This window comes from Malurus melanocephalus, unplaced genomic scaffold (assembly GCF_030028575.1).
Source record: "Malurus melanocephalus ecotype Western Australia unplaced genomic scaffold, MMel_1.1 scaffold_251, whole genome shotgun sequence".
NCBI lineage: Eukaryota > Metazoa > Chordata > Aves > Passeriformes > Maluridae > Malurus > Malurus melanocephalus.
In genome coordinates, this window is record NW_026623483.1 from 665,468 (window position 1) to 686,273 (window position 20,806).

A 20,806-nucleotide genomic window follows, 5' to 3' on the forward strand; every position below is an offset into this window, starting at 1 on the left:
GTGGCTATATCAGTCTCTCTGCCAATAACTTTCAAGTCCTTTGTTCAGTTTCAAGTGGAAATGGCAAAAAGGGTTTCAAAGAGAACAAATTTCTCTAAATAGCAAGAAAATGCTGTACTGCTGAAAAGAGACAAACCCTCTTGCTCATGCTCAGCCAGCAGTGTTAGCTTGATCTTAACTGAATTGAGAAGGAAGATCATCTCTATTTCAAATTCCATAGTCTCTAGTTGCTAAATTGTGTAAGTTTAATACTTTGATAAACCTGAGTTCCTGCCATGGAGTTAACTTTAGGTCAGAGTAAAGCCTGGAAATCAGTGTGTAGTGGTTGTTCTGCCCTTCCTCCCCAAACAATTTCAACTTTAGGTCTGTCAACTTCAGGTCAGCTTTAGCACTGTCCTGTTTTATTGTCTTTTGTTTTTCTTCAGGTCRTTGCTTCCTGCGTTATCCTGTGTGCAGACAGCTCTCCTCCACCTCTTGGATATGAGCTGGGAGCCCAGTGATCTYTCCTTCTTTGTCGAGATCCAGCTGCCCCATCTCCTGATGACCACGTCACAGGAGAACATCAGTATTCATGACAGTGTCATTTGGTGAGTCAGCAAGAATGCAGCTTTCACATGCTACTAAATACTGAGCTCATTTTACCCAGAATGGCTCCTGAGCTTCGTGCTGGAACAACCAATAAAAGTACTATTAACTAGCATGACATAATTTTGGCCAGTATTCAAGACMATAAGTAAAGTATTTGAATTTTTTTTTGCTAATGCAGGAACAATTAAAAATTTTGTCTTTTACTACTGCAGCACTTTGCTTGTTTAGCAGTGTAGCAGGAGGTAGATACTGCTGTTTCTTGCCTTGATGAATGTCAAATGKTGTTTTTAACACCTTCATGTGGCAATTTTATAATAGTTGTACTTGCATGTGAGCAAATGTGAAGGCCAAAAAAATTTGAAATGTCTCATAGGATCTGCCAGCACTCCAAAAGCCGTTATATAAGAATAGATTTTTCTGATTTTTGCATTATGGTACCCCAATGTATTTAAGAAGGTGTCATAGAGGCAGAAAGCACGTGTCTCATTTATTAATCAAGTGAATGAGATCTCTCACAATTTTGTTTTTGTTAGCATGTTACAGCACTGTGTTCTTCATACAAAAAGTAAAGCTTTATTAAAAGAAAGCCTGATTGTATTCAAACTTAATTTTATGCTTGCTTTTCTTTTAGTCAGTGGAGTGAAGAAGATGAAATTGCAGACTACAAGCAAAACTGTGAATGGATGGATGAATGTCAGGATATAATGTTTGAGACCTGGTATGAAAAGATAGCTCAAGCTGACCCAGACAAGCAGAGAAAGGTGACCTCATGTTTTKTATTTATCTGCAGAAGGGATAAATAAGAGACCTTTAAAAGCCTAAAGGGGAGAAAGGAATCTGKTTTATAATGAATTTTTATGGGTTGGATCTCTGCAGACTTTCAAGAGTCTAAAATGATTAAAAGATCTCCATTCATTTTTGGCAGGGAAAATGTTCTGCTTTCTGTCTGAAGCTTTCTCAAAGTCAGAAAAAACCACTCAAGTAAATTGTGTTGATTTTTTGCTGTAGATGCACATGTTTGTTGCTCGTTACTGTGACCTGTTAAATGTGGACATATCCTGTGATGGCTGTGATGAAATTGCACCGTGGCATCGCTACCGCTGTCTGCAGTGCAATGACATGGATCTCTGTAAAACWTGTTTCCTTGGTAAGAACCAGTAAAAACGCCTCAAAACCCTGTATTCCAAGCCAGAATAAGATGCTCCAAATTATACACAAAATGCAGTCAAACACTTTTCTTCTGGATTCTTTGGAGATGTTTAACTTTTCCTAATCTGAACGTGCACTTGGAGTTGGGAAAGGTCCTTTATCCTTTATCCTAAAAAAGATTTTACAGGGGAATCTTTCTTTACAGGTGGAGTTAAACCAGAAGGGCATGAGGATGACCATGAAATGGTGAACATGGAATATGCCTGTGATCACTGCCAGGGAGTTATCATAGGCCGGAGAATGAACTGCAATGTGTGTGATGACTTTGACCTTTGCTATGGATGCTATCATGCAAAGAAATACTCTGACAGGTATTAAAAATGTAACTTGCTTTCCCTCACTTGGCAGAAAAACAATATTTAGTGGCTAAATACAATCAGTCATTCTTATGGTGCTCCCTATAAAGTTGTATCTGACGTAATCTCCTTGATGTCCTTTGGGGAAACAAAGATAGGACCATTTTGACAAAAATGTCTGGAAACCTGCCTCAACCTCTGAAGTCACTCGGTAGCAAGTGTTTTCTGGCCATGGCTGTGAAAGCTACAGGAGTTCCCAGCTCTGTATGACAGGATAGAAGAGATGATCATTGCTGTGGGAAACAACAGTTTTCAGTGCCTGACACCAGAGGTCATAAAAACCAGGCACACAGTTTGAACCTCTGGAATGTGTTGGGTTTTAAGTGGTTTCCTGTGAAGGTGTTGTGTTTCACTGGCTATGTTGGTTGGCAGGAAAACAGCTGCATTTCTTAATGATGTCCTTTCTCCTTGCAGCCACCTGCCCACCCACAGCATCACAGTGTATCCCATGGTGACCATCCGAATCAGTGACCGGCAGCGCCTTATCCAGCCCTATGTCCACAATTATTCCTGGCTGCTCTTTGCTGCCTTGACTCTCTACAGTGCGGATCTGGCAAGTGGGGAGGAAGTAGAAGGAGAGAAACTGGATCCCCAGGTCCTCAGTCATGCCAGAGTTCTGCAGCATCAGTGCATTCAGCTCATCGGGGACTGCCTGATGAAAGCACAGCACGGAAAAGGTGAGTCAGCTCCTCCTGCCCTGCACAATGGCTTCTACAAGTGTCAGAAATGTCTCTGGTTACTCACTTTAAGTTTCCAAAGGAAAGGGGAAGCTACTGTGTACTTCACTGAGAATAATTGTTTATGTAGAAAGCAAATGTAGAACAAGTGTCGTTCAGGGTCATTGGAACATGGAAAATAGAGTGCTTGAGAAAATTAATTTTATGCTTACATAAACATTGGAGRCAACTTGGCAAGTCTGTGGTTGTTTTTTTTTCCATCTTAGCTGTTGTAAAGGGATCAGTCAATACAGCTTCATGTTCTGTTGGYAATGTATCACTGACAGCTGAAGGACAGCAAATAACTTGGTGGAAAAACTTTTTTGTTCTGCATCTCTTGGGAAGAGTTTTTTAACTGTTTTTGTGGTATAAATTTCTGGCAGTGGTGTTCATTTGTCTAGAAATTGGGGTTTCTGTGAACAAAGACCTACAGAAAATAAGGTGATATAATAGGGACTTATGCTGAATGRATCAAAAAGTCTAGACTGAAATTCAAATGGGTTCGCTGGTAGTTTTTGTGAGCTGCTCTTCTACAGCTGAAATACCATCACCACCAAATACTTACTGCATAGTCATTAATTAATCTGTTTACAATATACAATTCTATTGTGCAAATGGTCAGAAGATTAAAAAATGAGACATTTCATTTGCTATTCATAGTTTACACTGTTGGAAGGCATCTCTACTGCTTTCTTAAATTAAGAGCTCTACCCCAATGGCATCCTTGAGGTGGAAGGTGTCACCAACTGTTCATCACTAGTATTTAATGGAACTACATATATAATTATATGAGCTTGATGGGACTCCACGTGTTTTTGATGGAGTTAATATTCAGAAGAAGTCTGTGAGAAGTTTGCAGTTCTCTTTTAAAGTGTTTCTGTTCTGCTTTTTGTCTTTCTTGCCCCTCAAAAGCTTTTACACTTTTATAAACTTTTCTAACTTCCTTTCTCCCAGGACTGAAAAATTTAGCTCTCCTCTGCATGTTACCAGAAGATGAATCCTTCTCAGAGAATGACACACTGKCAGGCAATCCTCCCACAGACAGTGCTCCCAAAGGTCATCCTGGTGATAAAACAGGGAAGGGAAGAGATGAGAAGCCCAGCMCTGGCTCTTTTGTTCATCGCAGTGTAAGTACCTGCTATTTCCAGGACCCCTGGTAATCAGATAYGTGATCTTCAGGTGCTTAAACATCCTATTCTGGATGTGGGACTGAAATAAGGGATAGTAATGATTTCATTTATAGCTAAAAGCTGGGGGRGCAAGGGGACAGCTGTTTTTTTCATTAGATCCATCTGATCAAGAWCTTCTTGTTCTGAATTCACAAAAGTGTTGAGGAAAGGGGAATTGATTGCTCTTTGTGAAAGGACTGTCATTCCCCCTGGTTGTTAGCACTGTTAAGTAGGAGAATGTGTTTCCTTCAGCTTTATACAGTCTTTAAAACTATTACAGTGTAATAATTWTATGCAAAGAGATATGAGCAAAATAAAAACAAAATAATTTAATTGTATGGAAGCTTAAACATGAATATATCAAGAAATTCTTCAGTACCATGTTTTGATACTCAAAGAAAAATGTTTGTCAAGTGCAGATGACAGATTTCTTTCCATGCTTGTTCTTGCAGGTATTAAATTTTGTTTCCATCTTTTAGTACCTTTGTTTTATTTTTAGGGGAAAGGAGATACTCACAAGGAAATCCAGTCTCCTGCAGAAGATAAAGTRAGAAAACAAGAAATTGGAAGCAAAGCTGTCTCTGCAAAGAAAGCTGCTGTGAGACAAGAGTCAGACTTGTCTGTGGATGGGAATGTTCCTCCAACAGGTAAAAAATGATTTCTCATTTTTCCTATCACAGAAGTATTCATTCATCTGCAAACAAGCAGCTGTCTTTTTTATTTCTATCCARTTTTGCATATTTTCAAATGTCTCTAATGTAAGCAGTGTCTGCTTTGTGAAAACGTGCCAGACATTGCTTTGAACAACTGCTTTGCAGTCAGTTTAAAGTAGTCTGACAATCAGAGTAGATTTYCACAGATATTTATCTATGTATAGAGATTATAGTTCCTCTTGATCTAGCACAACACTTAGGTCCTGATGCACTTGGAAACAGAAATAAAGTGTCTTATTCTTTAAAACTGGGATTGTGAGAATTGTGATAGTTAAATGGACCAGTCTGTAGCACTGTCTTTTTTGTTTTTACTAGAYGGTATAAATTTCTTTACCTTCTTCTTCCATACAGTAGAAGTCTTTTTTAAAGACTTCATTTTCAAATTGTAATAGTTCTTTTAATAATTTCTGTTTCTTTTTAGATTTGGATTATAAAAATTAAGTTTTCACTTCTTTTAATGTCACTTAGGGCATTTTCTTATTTTATTTTTATTTAAAAAGCAGGTGACTCACTCTCAGAGGATTCAACCCAAAAGCCAACAGAGAAGGTTTTAATACCTAGCCAGGAACAAGTTTTTGCTGAATGTTCTCAGAAGAGGATACTGGGATTGCTGGCAGCTATGTTACCACCTTTCAAATCAGTTAGTTCTATTTACTTCCATCTGGATAGATTTCTAATTGCACAGTTAATATGAATAAAATGCATAGGAATGAAATATGGCATATGGGCCCTTGTTGTTTACATTCTATGAAATGTGAATTAGAATGTCTTCAGACATTGCACATCACTAAGGAATGTAAGGGCTTGTTCCTGGGTGGGGGGAGAGGGAAGGGAATTTTAATGTATCTGCAAAGTAGTGTCTTAGATGTTCAAGCAGAGTTTAAATCTTCAGTTTACGTTCACGTCAGGTCAGACTAAGAGGCCAATAACTCAAGTAGGAATGTAGTTTCTCATTCCTTTTGTCTTACTTGAAGGACCTCTAGATCAGAAGCTTTTGTACATGCTGAATTAGACCAAAAATCTTGTTTTCTTTCCCTGCCTCACTGAGATTTTTCTCTCTCCACAGGGCTCCACAATGTCTCTGATCAACCTGGAGCAAATCCTTCCACTAATGTTTCATGTTGTAATCTCAAATGCTGGCCACCTGAATGAAACTTACCATTTAACCTTGGGACTCCTGGGCCAGTTAATCCTCAGGCTTATGCCTGCAGAAGTGGATGCYGCTGTGACTAAAATCCTTTCAGCCAAACATAATTTGTTTGTACCAGGAGATGGGTCTACAGTGCCAGAGGGATGGAAGACAACTCATCTTCTGTTCAGTCTGGGAGCTGTGTGTTTAGACAGGTGCTTCTTACTTTAACYCAATAAGTTAATCTCTGCTGAATAGTAATTTTCTTTCATTTCATATGCCTGCTGCATAGAGACTTTTTAATAGAAAGGCAATTAARCCTGTACCCTAGTCATGGGAAGGGCTTAGCATCTGCAGCCCTTGTTGCAGGYAGAATCTTAATTTCCTTCCAGAAGAAGTTGGCTGCTGAAGAGGGGCTTTATTTCCTGTGCTTTTCTAGACAGCATGTCATGGAGGAAGAAGGGAGGTTGCAAACTTTGAGGAAAATGAAAAATACAGTCCTTTATTTTTTTTTTTGTGACATTAATTCTCTCCCAATGTAACAAATCTCTTGTGTAACTTGGGAAAGGAGGAGGGTGGATCACGTAACTGCCACCAGTGCTGAGTGCTGGATGTGGCCCTTCTATGTGACAGTATTTGACAGAGGGGTTTTTAATGTAGTAAAATTGCACTGGAAACAGCAGGGAGGGGCAGATTTTGAAGATCCTTAGAAAGTTCTCAAACATTCTGAGATTAATATTATGCCTATTAAATGTGACTTACTTTTCGTTGTAGCTTGGGTTCATAAACAAATAGAAAAGCATATGAAATGTAAAGGCAAAATATCCAGAGCATAAGCTAAGGGAAAAGATTTTCTTAAAAAYTAACTTTCATCTGAGGACACCAGTTCCTATAGGTTGTTTGTGTGATCCCCAGAGTGAGCAGGGGAAATAAACCTCTTGCTGCCATTCAAACAGAAACTTCTGAGTTCTAGACTAAAACTCAGAATTAACCATGGCAGTGTTCAGGCACATTTTGATTTGGGACTACAAACCCTCTCAGAAAACAGAATAATATTTATGCTCTATGAGAAACAAAGCAGAATTCATTTGTCARCTGGCATGAAAACTTCAAGTATTTGGAAAAGCAGTTCTGTAATGGTTTGAAGGCTGCAGGTGTGACAGATTACCAGTGATATGCTGTCCTGGGGAAAAATAGGTTCAGGTAAGTGTGCAGTGAGCCTTCCTAATGCAGCCTGCTCTTGCTTTGCAGTCGTGTGGGTCTGGACTGGGCAAGCTCCATGGCAGACATCCTTCGCTCGCTGAACTCCTCTGCGCAGTGGCACGATGTGATTGCTGCTTTCACTGACCACTGCATTAAGCAGCTGCCCTTCCAGCTAAAGCACACCAACATCTTCACTTTGTTGGTGCTGGTTGGCTTTCCTGAGGTGAGTGGCCTGTCAGTACTAAAGGAAACCAAATTGGTTAAAGCTTGTAGGTGTCTCTTTTCTAAATACTACAGATTTCATCAATTGGGGCCATCCTTTATAAACTCCCAAAACCTGATGTGTGTCAGAGTTCACATCTTCCYATTTGTGCATAATTAACCATTGATCTAATGAAGAATAATGAGCTGGTTTTGCCTGGCATTTCTTTGTGTGCTTCTTATAATTGCTACAAGCAAGCCAGCTTCGTTTGAGTATCAAAAACGGTTTTTGTATAAGCAAAACAATCCATTCTTATTCTTGATGTTCATAACTGATACATTGCACATGTAACATTAAGTTGGTTGTAGACATTCCCTTTATAGACTCAAACTGGCATTTTCTAAAGAATAGCAAATCCCTAGCAGCAAGCATATGGTTCAGCTGAAAAATACAATACCAAGAATAAGTAAATGTAACCCATATAAGGCATGGCTGTGTGTTTGTAAATAAACATTTCAAATCCTACCTGGAGTTCTGCTGCTGTTTCAGGTGCTGTGTATGGGCACTCGTTCTGTGTACATGGACAATGCTAAYGAGCCTCACAACGTCATCATCCTGAAGCACTTCACTGAGAAAAACAGGGCAGTGGTTGTAGACATCAAAACYCGAAAGAGAAAAACAGGTTCTGTGRCATTTTTGTTTTATCAGARWATYACAGAGTATTTCCTTACAGTTTGTTATGGATATCCAAAAGCAAATGTTAACTAGACCACTCTGTGCAGGTTGGCGGTGTTGGAGTTCCATTATTTGTAAGCTGCCTGAATTTCTGCTCCTAGGTTGCCAAATTCTTCTTGCAGGCCACTGCCAAATTGTGAAGCTTCTGCAGTAATTGTTTCTATTATCCTTATTCAGAAAAGGATTTAGAAAACCATTGAGCCAATTCTGTTAATTGAGAAATCTCAGCAATAGGGTTTTGATGAAGCAATTATTTCTGTTTTGAGATTTGTGTGCTGCTTGTGTCTTATCCTTAACAAACCTGTGCTTAATGTTTTAAAACAATTGCTAATTTAAAAACAATTTGGATACCTCTAAAATTTGAGACCAAATGAAACATTTAATATATAACAAATCAGTTGGACTTTCAGGAGCAAAGGCTTCTAGATTTGTATGACCTAATATTGTGAMGTTAATAAAGCTAAAGTTGTTCTAAGATTTTGGCTGAAGTTGTGTAATAGACATTTGGAAAAATCAACAAACTAAACTGCTTTTTGATATTGAAGGAATATTTGAATAGAAATCTTCTCTTTTTGTTTAATGGTTGACATTTTAAAACAGTAAGATCAGCAGTATTTATTTCATCTTATCAATTGCAGGTTGGAATTTTCCCCATTTCAGTTGTAGAATACAACATGTGCTGCTTTGCCTGCTTTATTGCTAATGTGCAAATATGTGCTGTTGCCAGAAATAACCTGGAGATTTTTAACTTGTGCTGAAAAAATGAAATACTTTCTTGACTGTTCAGGGAATCTGAGATAATTTTTTATGAGCCCTTTACTAGAACATGATTGATGTAAGAATGTCTCGAGTCTCAGCCTACTCATATCTACTAATAGATGACAGAACAACATTTTAATGTGAACCCAGTGAATTGTGTTTTTTCTCTCTTGTAGTGAAAGACTATCAGTTGATTCAGAAATGTGGGCAAGAAGGCAGCGATTCCCAGACCCAGCTKAGGCAGTACCTGCAGCACTTTGTCCTCATTTCCACCCACCTGCTGCAGACCAGCATGGACAGCAGCTATGCTGAGGCAGTGGAAACAACTTGGGTCTTGTCGCTTGCTCTGAAGGGGCTTTACAGAACTCTGCAGGTATCTGACATGTAGAATATAATAGCACAGGCTGAATATGAATTTTTATTTCTCTGCAGGATCTTGAGTGCTGACTGAGCACACTGGGGTGCTACCACAAGGACATTTCTCTCACAGCTGGATCCCTTTATTCCCAGTCTGTAGGGGGTTGAAAATATTGCTAGGCTTTAAATAGCTTTTGTGAGTGTGAACTGGAAGTTGTTTTGCTTTTCCTCTGTGGGGGCCAACCATTCAGGAGAGCTCAGGAAGAAATTCATAGAGATAGAATTCTATGGACTGAAGATCATTTTTTTCTCACTCCTGAAGTATTTGAAAAAATCTGAGTTTCTGGGATTTTTTKGGGATTTTTTTTGTTGTTATTGTCAGATTAAAACATACTCGGTTACTACAATTCTGTGCATGTCATAGTTGAGACCCTAACAAATTTGAAGTGGGGATTTTTATTTAAGGGAAATTAAAGAAAAGGATTCCCAGTAGTTCATCTGGGCAGGAAATTCACCTGAGGCTGTGTGACAAGGCCTCACAAGCACTGTGGTGCATTGTTCCTATTTTAGTGATTTATTTGTGTGTGTGCCTATGTGTGCAGATTCATGGCTTTAAGGAGATCCAAGCTGCCTTTCTTCAGTCTGGTTTACTAAAGCTTCTGGTGAAGAAGTGTAGCAAAGGAACTGGCTTCAGTAAGACCTGGCTTCTCCGTGACTTGGAGGTAAGAAAAGRCACATTTTGTAAAAAGTTAGGCTGCACGAAGGCTGGCCTGAAAGGTTATGGCAGTGCATTGCCCTCTTGGGGAGAAACACTCAAGATTATCTCTAATTAGTCTCCAAAAAATGTTCACTTAACTATATCCCTGAATCTGCCTCCTTCTGCCATCATGATTGTGTTTATAATAGTCTATATTCTTTAAAGGAGGAGCTGATTTTCACTAACCTGATTTTATTTGGAAGGATGAGACATTACTCACCTTCTGAGATTGTTTTCTAAATTGAAGAATGGAATTTTCAAGGACAGTCTAAATAAAATTCATAAAACAATCTCAGAAGAAAAGCATGACTTGTCCAAGGTTTTGCTTCAGTGCAGGTGGGAGGATCAATGCACACATGGGCATGTCCTGTCACAGTGGTTGTTAATTGCTGAAAGATAAGTGGGGTTCAGCTGTTAAATATGTTTTATCTTAGGCAAGAGTTGTGTTTAATTTATATTTGGGACTATGCTGAAGCCAAAGGGCTTTCTCAAAGGAGAAGAGTGTACAAGGGCATCCCTGGCATTTTGGTGATAGTCACCTTTGCTCTGTTCTTGTGTTAGAATCCTCAAGTCTTTGATGGACTGCAAAGGTTAAATAATTATTTTCTCAACTTTCTTTGCAATTTCAGCTAATCACTGAGGTTGTATTTGCAGCAGCGTGGAAAGTAACTCATTAGGGAAGTGGGAAATGGTTTAATTTTGTGTTTTGGGGGTTGTTTTGCCTTTTTGAGGTGTTGCATCTTTGTAGAATAGCATGTGTTAAGCACTGTCCAAGTCTGATAATGTTCTTCTAAAATTCTGATTGCAAATAAACTAATAATACCTACAGCTGTCACACCATATGCTACCTTTCTTTCTGTGTAGATTTTGTCTATAATGCTATATTCCTCAAAGCAAGATATCAGTTCCCTGGCTGAACAGGAGGATACTGAACTGGAAGACAGGGAACAAGATCAAGATGTGGAGCAGCCTGTTGTTGGTCCTGTTGATTTAGAGCAGAACAAACTTGATCCTCTGGAGGGTCTGGATGAAGCCACCAAAATATGCTTCTTGGTATTTGAATTYGTTTACCTCCTTTTGGGTTTCTGTGCATTTGCTAGTTTTCATAAAACATTTGGTAGTTCATATGGTTGTTTTTCTTCTAAATTTACAGAATATGGGTCTATAATTTCAATGCATCATTCCTTAAAGAAAATAAAATAAACTACAGTAAAGAATGCTATAAAATAATTATAAAGTGTTTTGTTAGATTGCCTCTCATGATTATTAATCCAGATATTAAGTTCATTAATTCTCTACCTGTAAAGTGGAAAATAATGCCTAGGTCATCCTTAAAGAAATAATTATTCTTTTTGCCCTCTAATGTGTTTTTTTTATCGTTTTTGCYCTTTGCTCAGATGACACACGATGCACTTAATGCACCTCTCCATATCCTTCGAGCCATGTACGAGTTGCAGATGAAAAGAACGGATTCMTTTTTCCTGGAAGTTCAGAAGAGGTATGTGAAAGTCTGGGTCCAGCAGAGAAACAGTGGTGGATGAAAATCTGAAATYCTTTCAGTGCTGAATAGAAATAATTCCAAAGATAAGATTTGGTTTTCATGTGTGAAAAAGTAAGGAAATAAACTCCTGCTAAGTAGTATTTATGGAAGCAAGTCACCATCTTCTGAAACGTATCACATGCTCKTTTCTGTGTGGTAACTCCCATATGAAAATCTACTATGGCTCTAAATTCTGTGAACTGAGGAAGAGTTGAGAGCTCATATGTACTGGTACTCAGAGCATCTCACAGAGACACCATGTTCTCACGGAAATGAGTGACTTTGGAACATTTAAATCTTTTGGCTTGTTAGAACAGGAGAGCAGTTAACATGACAAAAATAGGTAGAGTTTAATCTTTCCAAAACAGAAGATGGGAAGATTTAATTTGCATTTAATTGCTCTAATTGAGTTTGCCTTACTTTGGGAGCACATTGGTGTATTTTTGTTTTTTCTTTGCCTCTGTTAAGGTTCGATGGGGATGTAATCACAACAGATGAGAGGATCCGTACGCTGGCTCAGAAGTGGCAGCCCAGCAAACGCTTGAGGCTGGAGGAGCAGAGCTCCAAGGCAGTGGACACAGATATGATCATCCTACCCTGTTTGGTATGAACATCTCTACAAACAGCAGCAATTGGGAAATAAGGAATTTTAGCATTGAGTAGCTCCTGTTTAGTAATTTCAAACMTGAGATTACTTTTTTAAAACATCTGAAATAATCTGTTATCAATGTTTTATGTCAAAATGAGTGAGCAGGTACAAGAAGTAAATATTTCTTCCCTGTTATTCCTTCCTTAAGGAAGTGAAAGAACTTGATTCCCAGCTCAGGAGAACAAACTGTGATYGCAGGCTGTAATTTCCTCCCCTTTRCACAAGAGAGATTGTATCTCATTGCTGTAAGTTTATGCCATGCTACTGTTTGAGCATATCATTGTTATCTTACAGTAAGTTCAGCAGAACAAGGAAGTAATGAATTTGTCTTGTAAAGTAGACACTACACTTGCAAGCTTTAGGTTTTGCATTCAACAGCAGGCTCCCGCAGCTCTGCTTTATTTTGGGGACTCATTCCTGGCCATGTGGTGTCACCAGCACAGCTGTTTATCAGTTGCACAGCAAAGGGGAAGGAGCTTCCTGAAGTGGTTTCACATAATTATAAGGAAAAAAATAGGCCTTTCAACAGCTTATACAGAGGCTGTGAAATATGTACCCCTGGATATTGTCCAAACTTAACTGGACAAAGCCCTGATTTTGAAGTTACGTCAGCTTTAAGTCAAAGTTGGACAAAGTGATCTCCAAAAGTTTCTCCCAACTTGCCTYTCATGGCACTTGGCTGCTTTACCTCTGAATGTCAGCTTCAATTAACACTTCTGCTTAGAATTCTCTCTGCTGTTTGCACAAATGCATCAGTCTATAGTGAGGTCTATTGACATAAGAAGAGTTTTTGAGGAAATCTGCCCCTGTAGCTGTGTGACAGATCCCACTTTTGTGTCCTTCAACAAATTAATTTGTAAATTCAGCTTGCAGTTTGACTGGTTAGATATCCAAACTTGAGGCAGTACTTCATTGGCAGCCTGTTTGCAACCTTGCATTTCTCTTCTTGCAGTCAAAACCTGTAGTCTGTGATAAAGCAACAGAAGAGACCAATCCTGTTGCCCAGAAACTCATCACCAACACGGAGAGTGACCTGCAGCTCAGCTATGCCAAGCAGCGACGCACCAAGAGTTCCATTCTCCTGCACAAGGAGCTGGACTCCAGGAGTAAAAAGGCTGTGAGGGACTATCTGTATCGTGTGAATGAGGCAATTGCAGTTCTGTATGCCAGGCATGTGCTGGCATCCTTGTTAGCTGAGTGGCCTGATGATGTGGCAATAAATGAGGAAATCCTCGACCTCAGCGGCCCAGCCCATATGACATACATCCTGGACATGCTGATGCAGCTGGAGGAGAAGCAGCTATGGGAAAAAGTAAGTGGYTTTCACTTAGGCATGTGAACAAAACCTGTGCCTACATGCCATGAGACTCTGACTACAAAAATACATGCAGTTCCTTTTTTAAACTAAATTGAAACTCCAACATTTAAATTAGTTCTGAAGAAGCAGTTGGAATCTGTCAGCGTCTTGATGTGCTGATCTTGTTAACAGAAAATGGAAAAACTAGCTCTGTACAGAGAACTCTTTCAGTTATGAAAGAGAAATTGGTAAAATAGGCAGTCTGTTTTGAAAGTAGGCAATCTAGATGGTAATCTAGAGAGATTGGTAAAATAGGCAGTGCCTTTTAAAAGCTGCTTTTTCTCAGATCTGGGTGTGTATATTGTAATACATGCCACTCCACTGATGAGCTGGTGCTGGAAGTGATCTTGGAATTACAATAGAATGTTATAATGGAAGTGTCAACTCAGGGCTTCACAGCAGTCAAAGCAAATCAGATGCTGGGGATCTTCTAAGAAAGAATGAAAAATAAAGTAGCAGGCATTGATATGCCTCGGAACCAATGCTATGCACTCTTTTGGACTGCAGTGACTCCCTCATCTCATTAAAAAAAATTAAGTARGATGCAGTACAACTGGAAGAGGCCTAGAGAAGAATGGCAGGCATTATTACAGCCATGGAAKAACTTCAGTATGAAGAACCAACTAGTTTTCTGCATTCAGGATCTTTCCCTTGTGGGGCATTGAGGGAGAAAGGATTGGAAAATTCTGTTCCACTTTCTGTAGATTTAAAGCAGTAAATAGCATGCAAAAGTTAAGGGCAAGTACTATTCACTGGCCCTCCCAGTAAGAAAACAAAGGAGTGTCAGATTAAGGTAATAAGTGGCAGGTCCAAAACAAACCAAAGGAACAGGTTCTTGACACAGTATGTCATGGAAATTGTTACCCCAGGATGTTTTAATGGGTTCAGAAAAGGGCAGGATGAACTGATGGAATAAAATCTATTAAGACATATCAAATACAAAAGTGTAGCCTTTGTCTTAGGCTGTTCTGCAAGTGCAAGGCAAAGAGTCCATTCAGGGAACTGCTATATGCAGTCTTGGTTTTTAAAACTCCTTTTCCTAAGAAGTCAATTTTTGACTGATGTGGAGAAGAACCTGCTGTTCTGAGCTGGTGTATTACATTTTATAGGACGGGTTAGGAGATGGCAGAGGAAGGGATGTAATGAGTTGCTGTAGTGACCTGAAAGGGCCTCAAGTAACAGAACTTCTGATTCAGGGCTTTTGTGCAAAAATAAGCCTTTTGGAAAAATAAGAAAAAGGGAGACTCAGGTGGCTCTGAATTATATTTAGTGTCTTGATAGATTAAAGGGTATTTTTTGGTAGTTTTAAAGGCACAACACTTGCATCTGCTGCTTTTAAAACTTYAGACACTTAATTGATACCTAATAATTTCTTCTTGCACATAGAGTTCTATAATTTTTGAAGTCTTAAACATGACACATTCCATTCAAGTCAAAACCTGTAAGAATAGGAGGTTAAGGTACCTGTTTAGTATGTTCACAAAGTCGTTTATTGTACTCGATTGCACCTTTACTTCCCTTGTAATTACCTTATGGATTAGCCTTGATTCTAGCAGGTTTGGGAAGAGATGTAGCCAATATCTGTCATGTTTTTATCAGATAAAGAATGAAAGATCTGTAACAGAGAATAGAATGAAATTGTTAGTGCATATGGAAATGACACTTGTAGGCGTCATTTGTGAATTTATCTTGTTTCTTGCTGGAACCCTGATTCCCTCTTCCAAAATACTGTGTGGCTGGACATCACTCATGTCAGCCATCAGCATGYACAGCTGTAAATGTTCTTTTGACAATAAATTGTATTTCCATGGTGTTGCCTGTCCCCAGATTCTCCAGAAAGTGCTGCAYGGGTGCAAGGAGAACATGCTGGGAACCATGGCCCTGACAGCCTGTCAGTTCATGGAGGAGCCAGGCATGGCAGTGCAGATGAGGGAATCTCAGCATCCCTACAACAACAACACAAACTTTGAGGTAAGGCACACGTGGGTTACTGTGCCTGGCTTGCAGCTCAAATCTACAAGGGCTTGGAGCAGAAGCCTCTCAGAGTTCCCCCTGGGTATCTGGGGGACTTTGTGCTTGAAGTACCTGTGAAGTCTGTTCAGTGTTGCTTGGAAAAGGGTGAGGTCAGATGGCTGAGGCTTTGCCCTGTGAAGAAATGTGTTCAGTCAGGCACTTTAATGGGGTTCTAATTCAAWCATGTGAAGAGTGCATAACTTACGTGGTTTTACTGGGCATGTATTTGAAGCAGATCAGATTTGTAAATGGTTTCAGAGCCTTRATGATCAAATATTTCTACCCTTCCATCCAAAGATCTGTTTCAGTTGGCCTGTTGYTCCCTTATGCTAGATGAAAGTAGGAGTGGTGTCTTTTTTTCTTGTATTTCTCATTATAGTCTCTTCCCCTGACACAAACAATTTTTGATTTTCGTTTCTTGATACTGTTTGAAAGTATTTTTCTGATATAGTTTGGTAAGTAATTACTGCCTCTGGGCAGTCTTGGGATTTTTCATTTCCCTGCTGCCCTGACTCTTCTGATTTTTATTTTTAAAATGTGTATAACCCCTTAGGTTCTGGCAAYGCGATCAATATCAGCAGCAATTACTGCTTTTGCAAAAGCAAAGCATTGCTGGCAGTTCATTTTACATGCTTAACAGCTAATGTGAACAATAGGCCATATTTTACATTTGTTAAATTAGCTCTGGGTAAAAACACCAAATAGATTTTCATGCATAGAGATGCTGTAATATGTTTTATATCTCCCTTGTTTGTATGGTGACAGTTAAGTGGGTTCTGGGTGGTACAATGTGACAGGACACAAAGCTCTGGTGTTTATTTCTCAGGATAAAGTTCACATTCCCGGTGCTATCTACCTCTCCATCAAGTTTGACTCTCAGTGTAACACCGAGGAGGGCTGTGATGAGCTGCTCATGTCCAGCAGCAGCGATTTCCAGCAGGATCGGCACAGCTTCAGTGGCTCCCCACAGAAATGGACTGACTTTGAGCTTCCAGGTGAATATGCACTGATTAAAGGATATTGCTGGGACTCGTGACATAAACTCCTGAGGAGCTGAATATGGATGTTCCTGAGATGTGTAGGAAAAAAGCCAATCCTTTCCTTGTCCCACTCTGTTTGCTCTGATGTGCTGCTCTTGCATTTGTTTCTCAAAAGTGGCTTATCTGTTGTTGTGCTGTGACCTTTTCTTTCCACCCCTCAGTCAAAGCATGCACTCAGCTACTGGAAACAAATTTTGATCTTGATTCTGTTCCAACACAGTCCTTGTTCTGCACGGTATTCACTTACATTGTTTATGCCTTGTCTTACTTTCCACAGGAAGCACATTTTTTATTTAAAAAAAAAGATAGGCTTATCTGTGTCTCCGTGCTCTGCTGCTGCTCTGAGCAAAGAGAGCCAGTGCCAACGCCTTGGCTCCAGCTTGTGCCACAGAGCACAGCTGGGAAAAAAACAGGATTTGGCTGCCAGCTGCACTCTGGATTCTCYAAGCACATTTGTGAGAGCACAGTGAGGAGCAAATGCCAGGGAGCTCAAGGACTGCASAGCCCCCTGCTTCTGATTTTACATTGTTTTAACCCACTGAGCACTGGGGCACTGCAGGAAGCTCTTGACTTCGGGTACTGTCAGCACCTGTAAAGAGATTTAGGAACTTTCTTAGCAAATCACTTTGGGTTACAAGGCACTGTTTTGTTTTTTTTTTGTTACGATGTGCTAGTTAGAAGCAAATGTGTGTTCCGTAGAARTATTTTAGATTTTTGTGAACTTCTTTCTGTCTTCCTTTTCCTCCCAAATAGTTGCAGAGGTTTGCCAAGGAGCTGAACTTCAAGACTCATTGTTTAAAGTYGCCTTGGCTGTGAAACTTGAGTTTCACCTTGTGAAAGTTCATTTCCAGCCAAGACTGTCTGTATTAAGGCTCTTGATTTCAGCAGGTTTTAGCTGAAACCAGACATTTAAAGGCTTCTGGGCTTTTTGTTTGATGGCAGGACTTTCTCCTATAAGTAGGAGAGAACACTGGCTCCATTTCATGATAAAAAAAGGAAATTCTTTTTTAGCTATTTCCTTTTAAATCCTAAAAAATGTTTTCAAAATTTTTCTTCTTCATGAAACTTTGAAAATTCTGCTTCCCAATGAAAAATAGCCTGGTTGTCCCAGGCTGACAGGCTTTTTCATGGAGCAGGAAGATACTTTGTTTTAACAGCWGTAGTATTACAGAGCACAGTAGGTAAGAAGATGTTTTGTGTAGCATTACAGCCAACTGCCAGGATTTATCTCTGAAGATGTAGATTCTACAATGACAAAAACCTTTTGAATGTTTTTTTGCTTGATTGTAAAATGGTCAAACCTTTTGATAGTCATTCCACTTTTAAGTGCTGAAGTTTAACAGTCTTCTTGCCTAGAGTAAAAATGTGCAATTTAATTTTATGACATGTATAAGCAGAAATTTTACTTTTAAGTAATTTAAATCTTTTGTCCAATGAATTCAAGTGTTGTTGTAAAGAGCCTGGCTGCCAATATTGGGAGTTCTTTCTTCATAAATCATAACTGATCCAATAATTCAATTTGAAAAGGGAAGTTACTTGTGCAAAATATGGAATTTCTTTCATTTCMTCTGTGCAGTTATCAAGAATGTGAAAGACATTATCCTACCTAAAAGACATTATCCTTCCTATCCAGTATCTTTAGACAGGGCAAACTATTATGGGTTTTGCTTCAGCCTYCACTTTGTCACCCTGTTTTGTGTGTTTCATAGTTAGCAGATTGTAAAAGACCACCTCTCTCCAATGAAGACATCTAGGATTAACTAATTTCAGAATTTTCATTTAAATTGTATTTGAGGTAGGAAAACTAACTCCAAAGGTAGTAATGTGGGCTTTCTTCCTTCCCTGCACACAGGAGACACRCTCTACTACCGATTCACTTCTGACATGAGCAACACTGAGTGGGGTTATAAGTTTACAGTGACAGCAGGTCATCTGGGAAGGTTTCAGACAGGTAAGAGATGCTCAGAAGGTTTTGCAAATGGCCTATKTTAATCATTATGCTGAGCTTTGAGAGGCTTGTGGTTGTCCCTTTTTCTTGATTTAGAATTTGYATTTAATGTCTTAGAAATAAAGTGATCAGTTATGCTCAAGTTGAAACTCAGCTGATGTCTCTTACTTCTGTGACTTCGGGGTAGAAATACATAATCTTCACAGAGACTTGGAGATTACACTTACAGTAATGTAACTTGCATCCAAAATCTCATTATGTGATAGTAATTACACAGACTATTTAGTAAACACTCCAGGATGCCGTAATTTGAAACAGAAATAGTGGTAATTGCATTTTTTAAAAGTGGTTATCCATTAAAATAGGATGGTTCTGGATCTAATTTCTAGCATAAGAGGTTTTGTTAGTTTATTTTAGAGTTTAAATATTTTTAATGCAATTGAAGCTGGTGGATAATTTGCTATCAGCAAAACTCTACYGCATAGCACGTAATACGGAGAGCTTGAGTTTTGTTTGCCTTATTTGGGCAAAAATTTAATTTTGGATATGATCCTTTCTAATTTTTATGTAAGTTTTTGCCTCAGAAAATAGTTGCCATGTCAGGCTGTAATCTAGATTTATCTCAGATTTTTGTTTGGTATTTTAGTTCAATATTTCTGACTTGCCAGAGCAGTTCTTGCTGTATGGAAAGGAAAAAACTCACTCTGTGAGCAGAATCTCTCCCTACAAAACTTTAAAGCTGTTTGAATTTTCTTTTGTTCCAGGGTTTGAAATTCTAAAGCAGATGCTGTCTGAGGAAAGGGTAATTCCTCACCTCCCTCTGGCCAAGATCTGGGAGTGGCAGGTGGGAGTGGCGTGTCGCCAGACGGGTCACCAGCGGCTCAAGGCCATCCACCTCCTCCTGAAGATAGTGCAGTGCAGCACCCAGGGGTGAGTCCACATCCTGCACCCATGGCAAAGGGCAGGGCAACAAAATAATAAACTGATACTATTTTGAAGCAAAAACAAAACCCTGTGATTTGAAGCAGGCATTCTTAATTTGCCTGTCAGATACAATTCACAGTGCTTTGATAGCAGAAATTTATTACTTTCTCTTCTTTCYTGGCCCTCAGAAAGGTCCAATGAATTCAAATGTTGTTGTAAAGAAAAGAAAATCACCTCCAAACAGAACAAAGATAGATTTCAATTAATTTTCTAGAGATTTATTCTCTTTGTGTTAGTTATACTGCAGAAATAAGGTAGGGATGAAATAATAACCTGGTGAAGTGATGATCTGATTCTCTGTAAAGTAAAAAGATTTTAAATTATTATTTTTAGTTGTACCRCTAAGCTTGTAATTGAGTTTTAGAAGAGATATGTGTCCTAAAGCTTCTGTAGATGCAGAAGCATTTAGCAAAGTGGTTACTGTTCATTTGTAACTGTCACAAATGTATAGTTTGGTTCTTTTTAATTTGATTGATTTTCATTTTCCCCCTCACTTCCCCATTCTCAGAAACAGGCATGGTGGGTATTCACTATTGCATCACAATTTCATTTAAATTACTGTTTTTCAGGGACTGTGACCTCACCTTATTGAAGCCACTTTGGCAGCTTTTCACCCATATGGAAAACAACTCATGTCATGATACAGCCAAGCCTGGTATTCTCCTCCCTCTTCATCGTGCACTGGCAGAACTCTTCTTTGTGACAGAAAACAGAGTTACTGTAAGCAGTTGCTGTATTTGTATCACTCTTTTCCTCAGTGTTGGAAATGATAGAGAATTCAATGTTACACTGAAGGCAGTTTATCTTGATAAAGTCCCTCAGAGCGACAGAAACATTAACAACTTTCTCTTATGGAGTGTGGCAGCAAATTCTAATTAGAGGGGAATTCTGTTGGCTTATCCATCATGGGACATTAAGTCATAACTAGTAAGGCCCTAAAGCCACTCTTTATTCTTAGAGGAATACTGGTTTAATAATTAATTTAAAGGTATTTTCATGTGGTTTTCATTGAGTTGGTTTTGAACTTTAAATATGAGCAGTGTCATGCGCTCACTTCTGTGATCACAAACTGTGCTCTAGTCCAGGAGAGTCTTGTGTGCAGTTCTGRTACCTTTGGTTCTTGGAGACTGCTCTGTGATCGGCATTTTAATGTTAATTAGTAGAATATCACCTTTGGTGGAACCACTGGTGTTCATTTCCTATTTTCTGGCTGCAGGAGCTTGGATCTCTACAGGAGTATTTGCTTGCCTTAAATACTGAAGATCATCTTCATCGCTGCACAGCACAGGTRGGATTGCACTGCCCCATGGCTGGGCGGGTCTGTGATCTTCGTGGCAGACACTGAATGATTTCTCATTGCCCAGTGGAGTTTTTAAAASAGA

General features: G+C 39.2%; 1 protein-coding gene across 3 annotated transcripts in view; it reads left to right on the plus strand.

The window, feature by feature from the left end:
• The window catches only part of ZZEF1 (zinc finger ZZ-type and EF-hand domain containing 1), a 56,199-nt gene that overhangs the window by 31,925 nt on the left and 3,468 nt on the right, over positions 1-20,806 (plus strand). For 2 of the 3 annotated variants that reach the window (XM_057375521.1, XM_057375523.1), the window contains exons 32-54: positions 426-587; positions 1,220-1,349; positions 1,597-1,735; positions 1,943-2,108; positions 2,568-2,830; positions 3,824-3,996; positions 4,538-4,685; positions 5,252-5,391; positions 5,818-6,095; positions 7,132-7,306; positions 7,835-7,967; positions 8,956-9,152; positions 9,739-9,858; positions 10,758-10,946; positions 11,291-11,391; positions 11,902-12,037; positions 13,035-13,394; positions 15,267-15,410; positions 16,279-16,447; positions 18,345-18,443; positions 19,205-19,370; positions 19,994-20,144; positions 20,641-20,712. In XM_057375521.1, coding sequence (XP_057231504.1) covers positions 426-587; positions 1,220-1,349; positions 1,597-1,735; positions 1,943-2,108; positions 2,568-2,830; positions 3,824-3,996; positions 4,538-4,685; positions 5,252-5,391; positions 5,818-6,095; positions 7,132-7,306; positions 7,835-7,967; positions 8,956-9,152; positions 9,739-9,858; positions 10,758-10,946; positions 11,291-11,391; positions 11,902-12,037; positions 13,035-13,394; positions 15,267-15,410; positions 16,279-16,447; positions 18,345-18,443; positions 19,205-19,370; positions 19,994-20,144; positions 20,641-20,712 — 3,811 coding nt within the window. The remainder of the gene's footprint in view (positions 1-425; positions 588-1,219; positions 1,350-1,596; positions 1,736-1,942; positions 2,109-2,567; positions 2,831-3,823; positions 3,997-4,537; positions 4,686-5,251; positions 5,392-5,817; positions 6,096-7,131; positions 7,307-7,834; positions 7,968-8,955; positions 9,153-9,738; positions 9,859-10,757; positions 10,947-11,290; positions 11,392-11,901; positions 12,038-13,034; positions 13,395-15,266; positions 15,411-16,278; positions 16,448-18,344; positions 18,444-19,204; positions 19,371-19,993; positions 20,145-20,640; positions 20,713-20,806) is intronic. The other variant, XM_057375522.1, reaches the window with a different exon arrangement.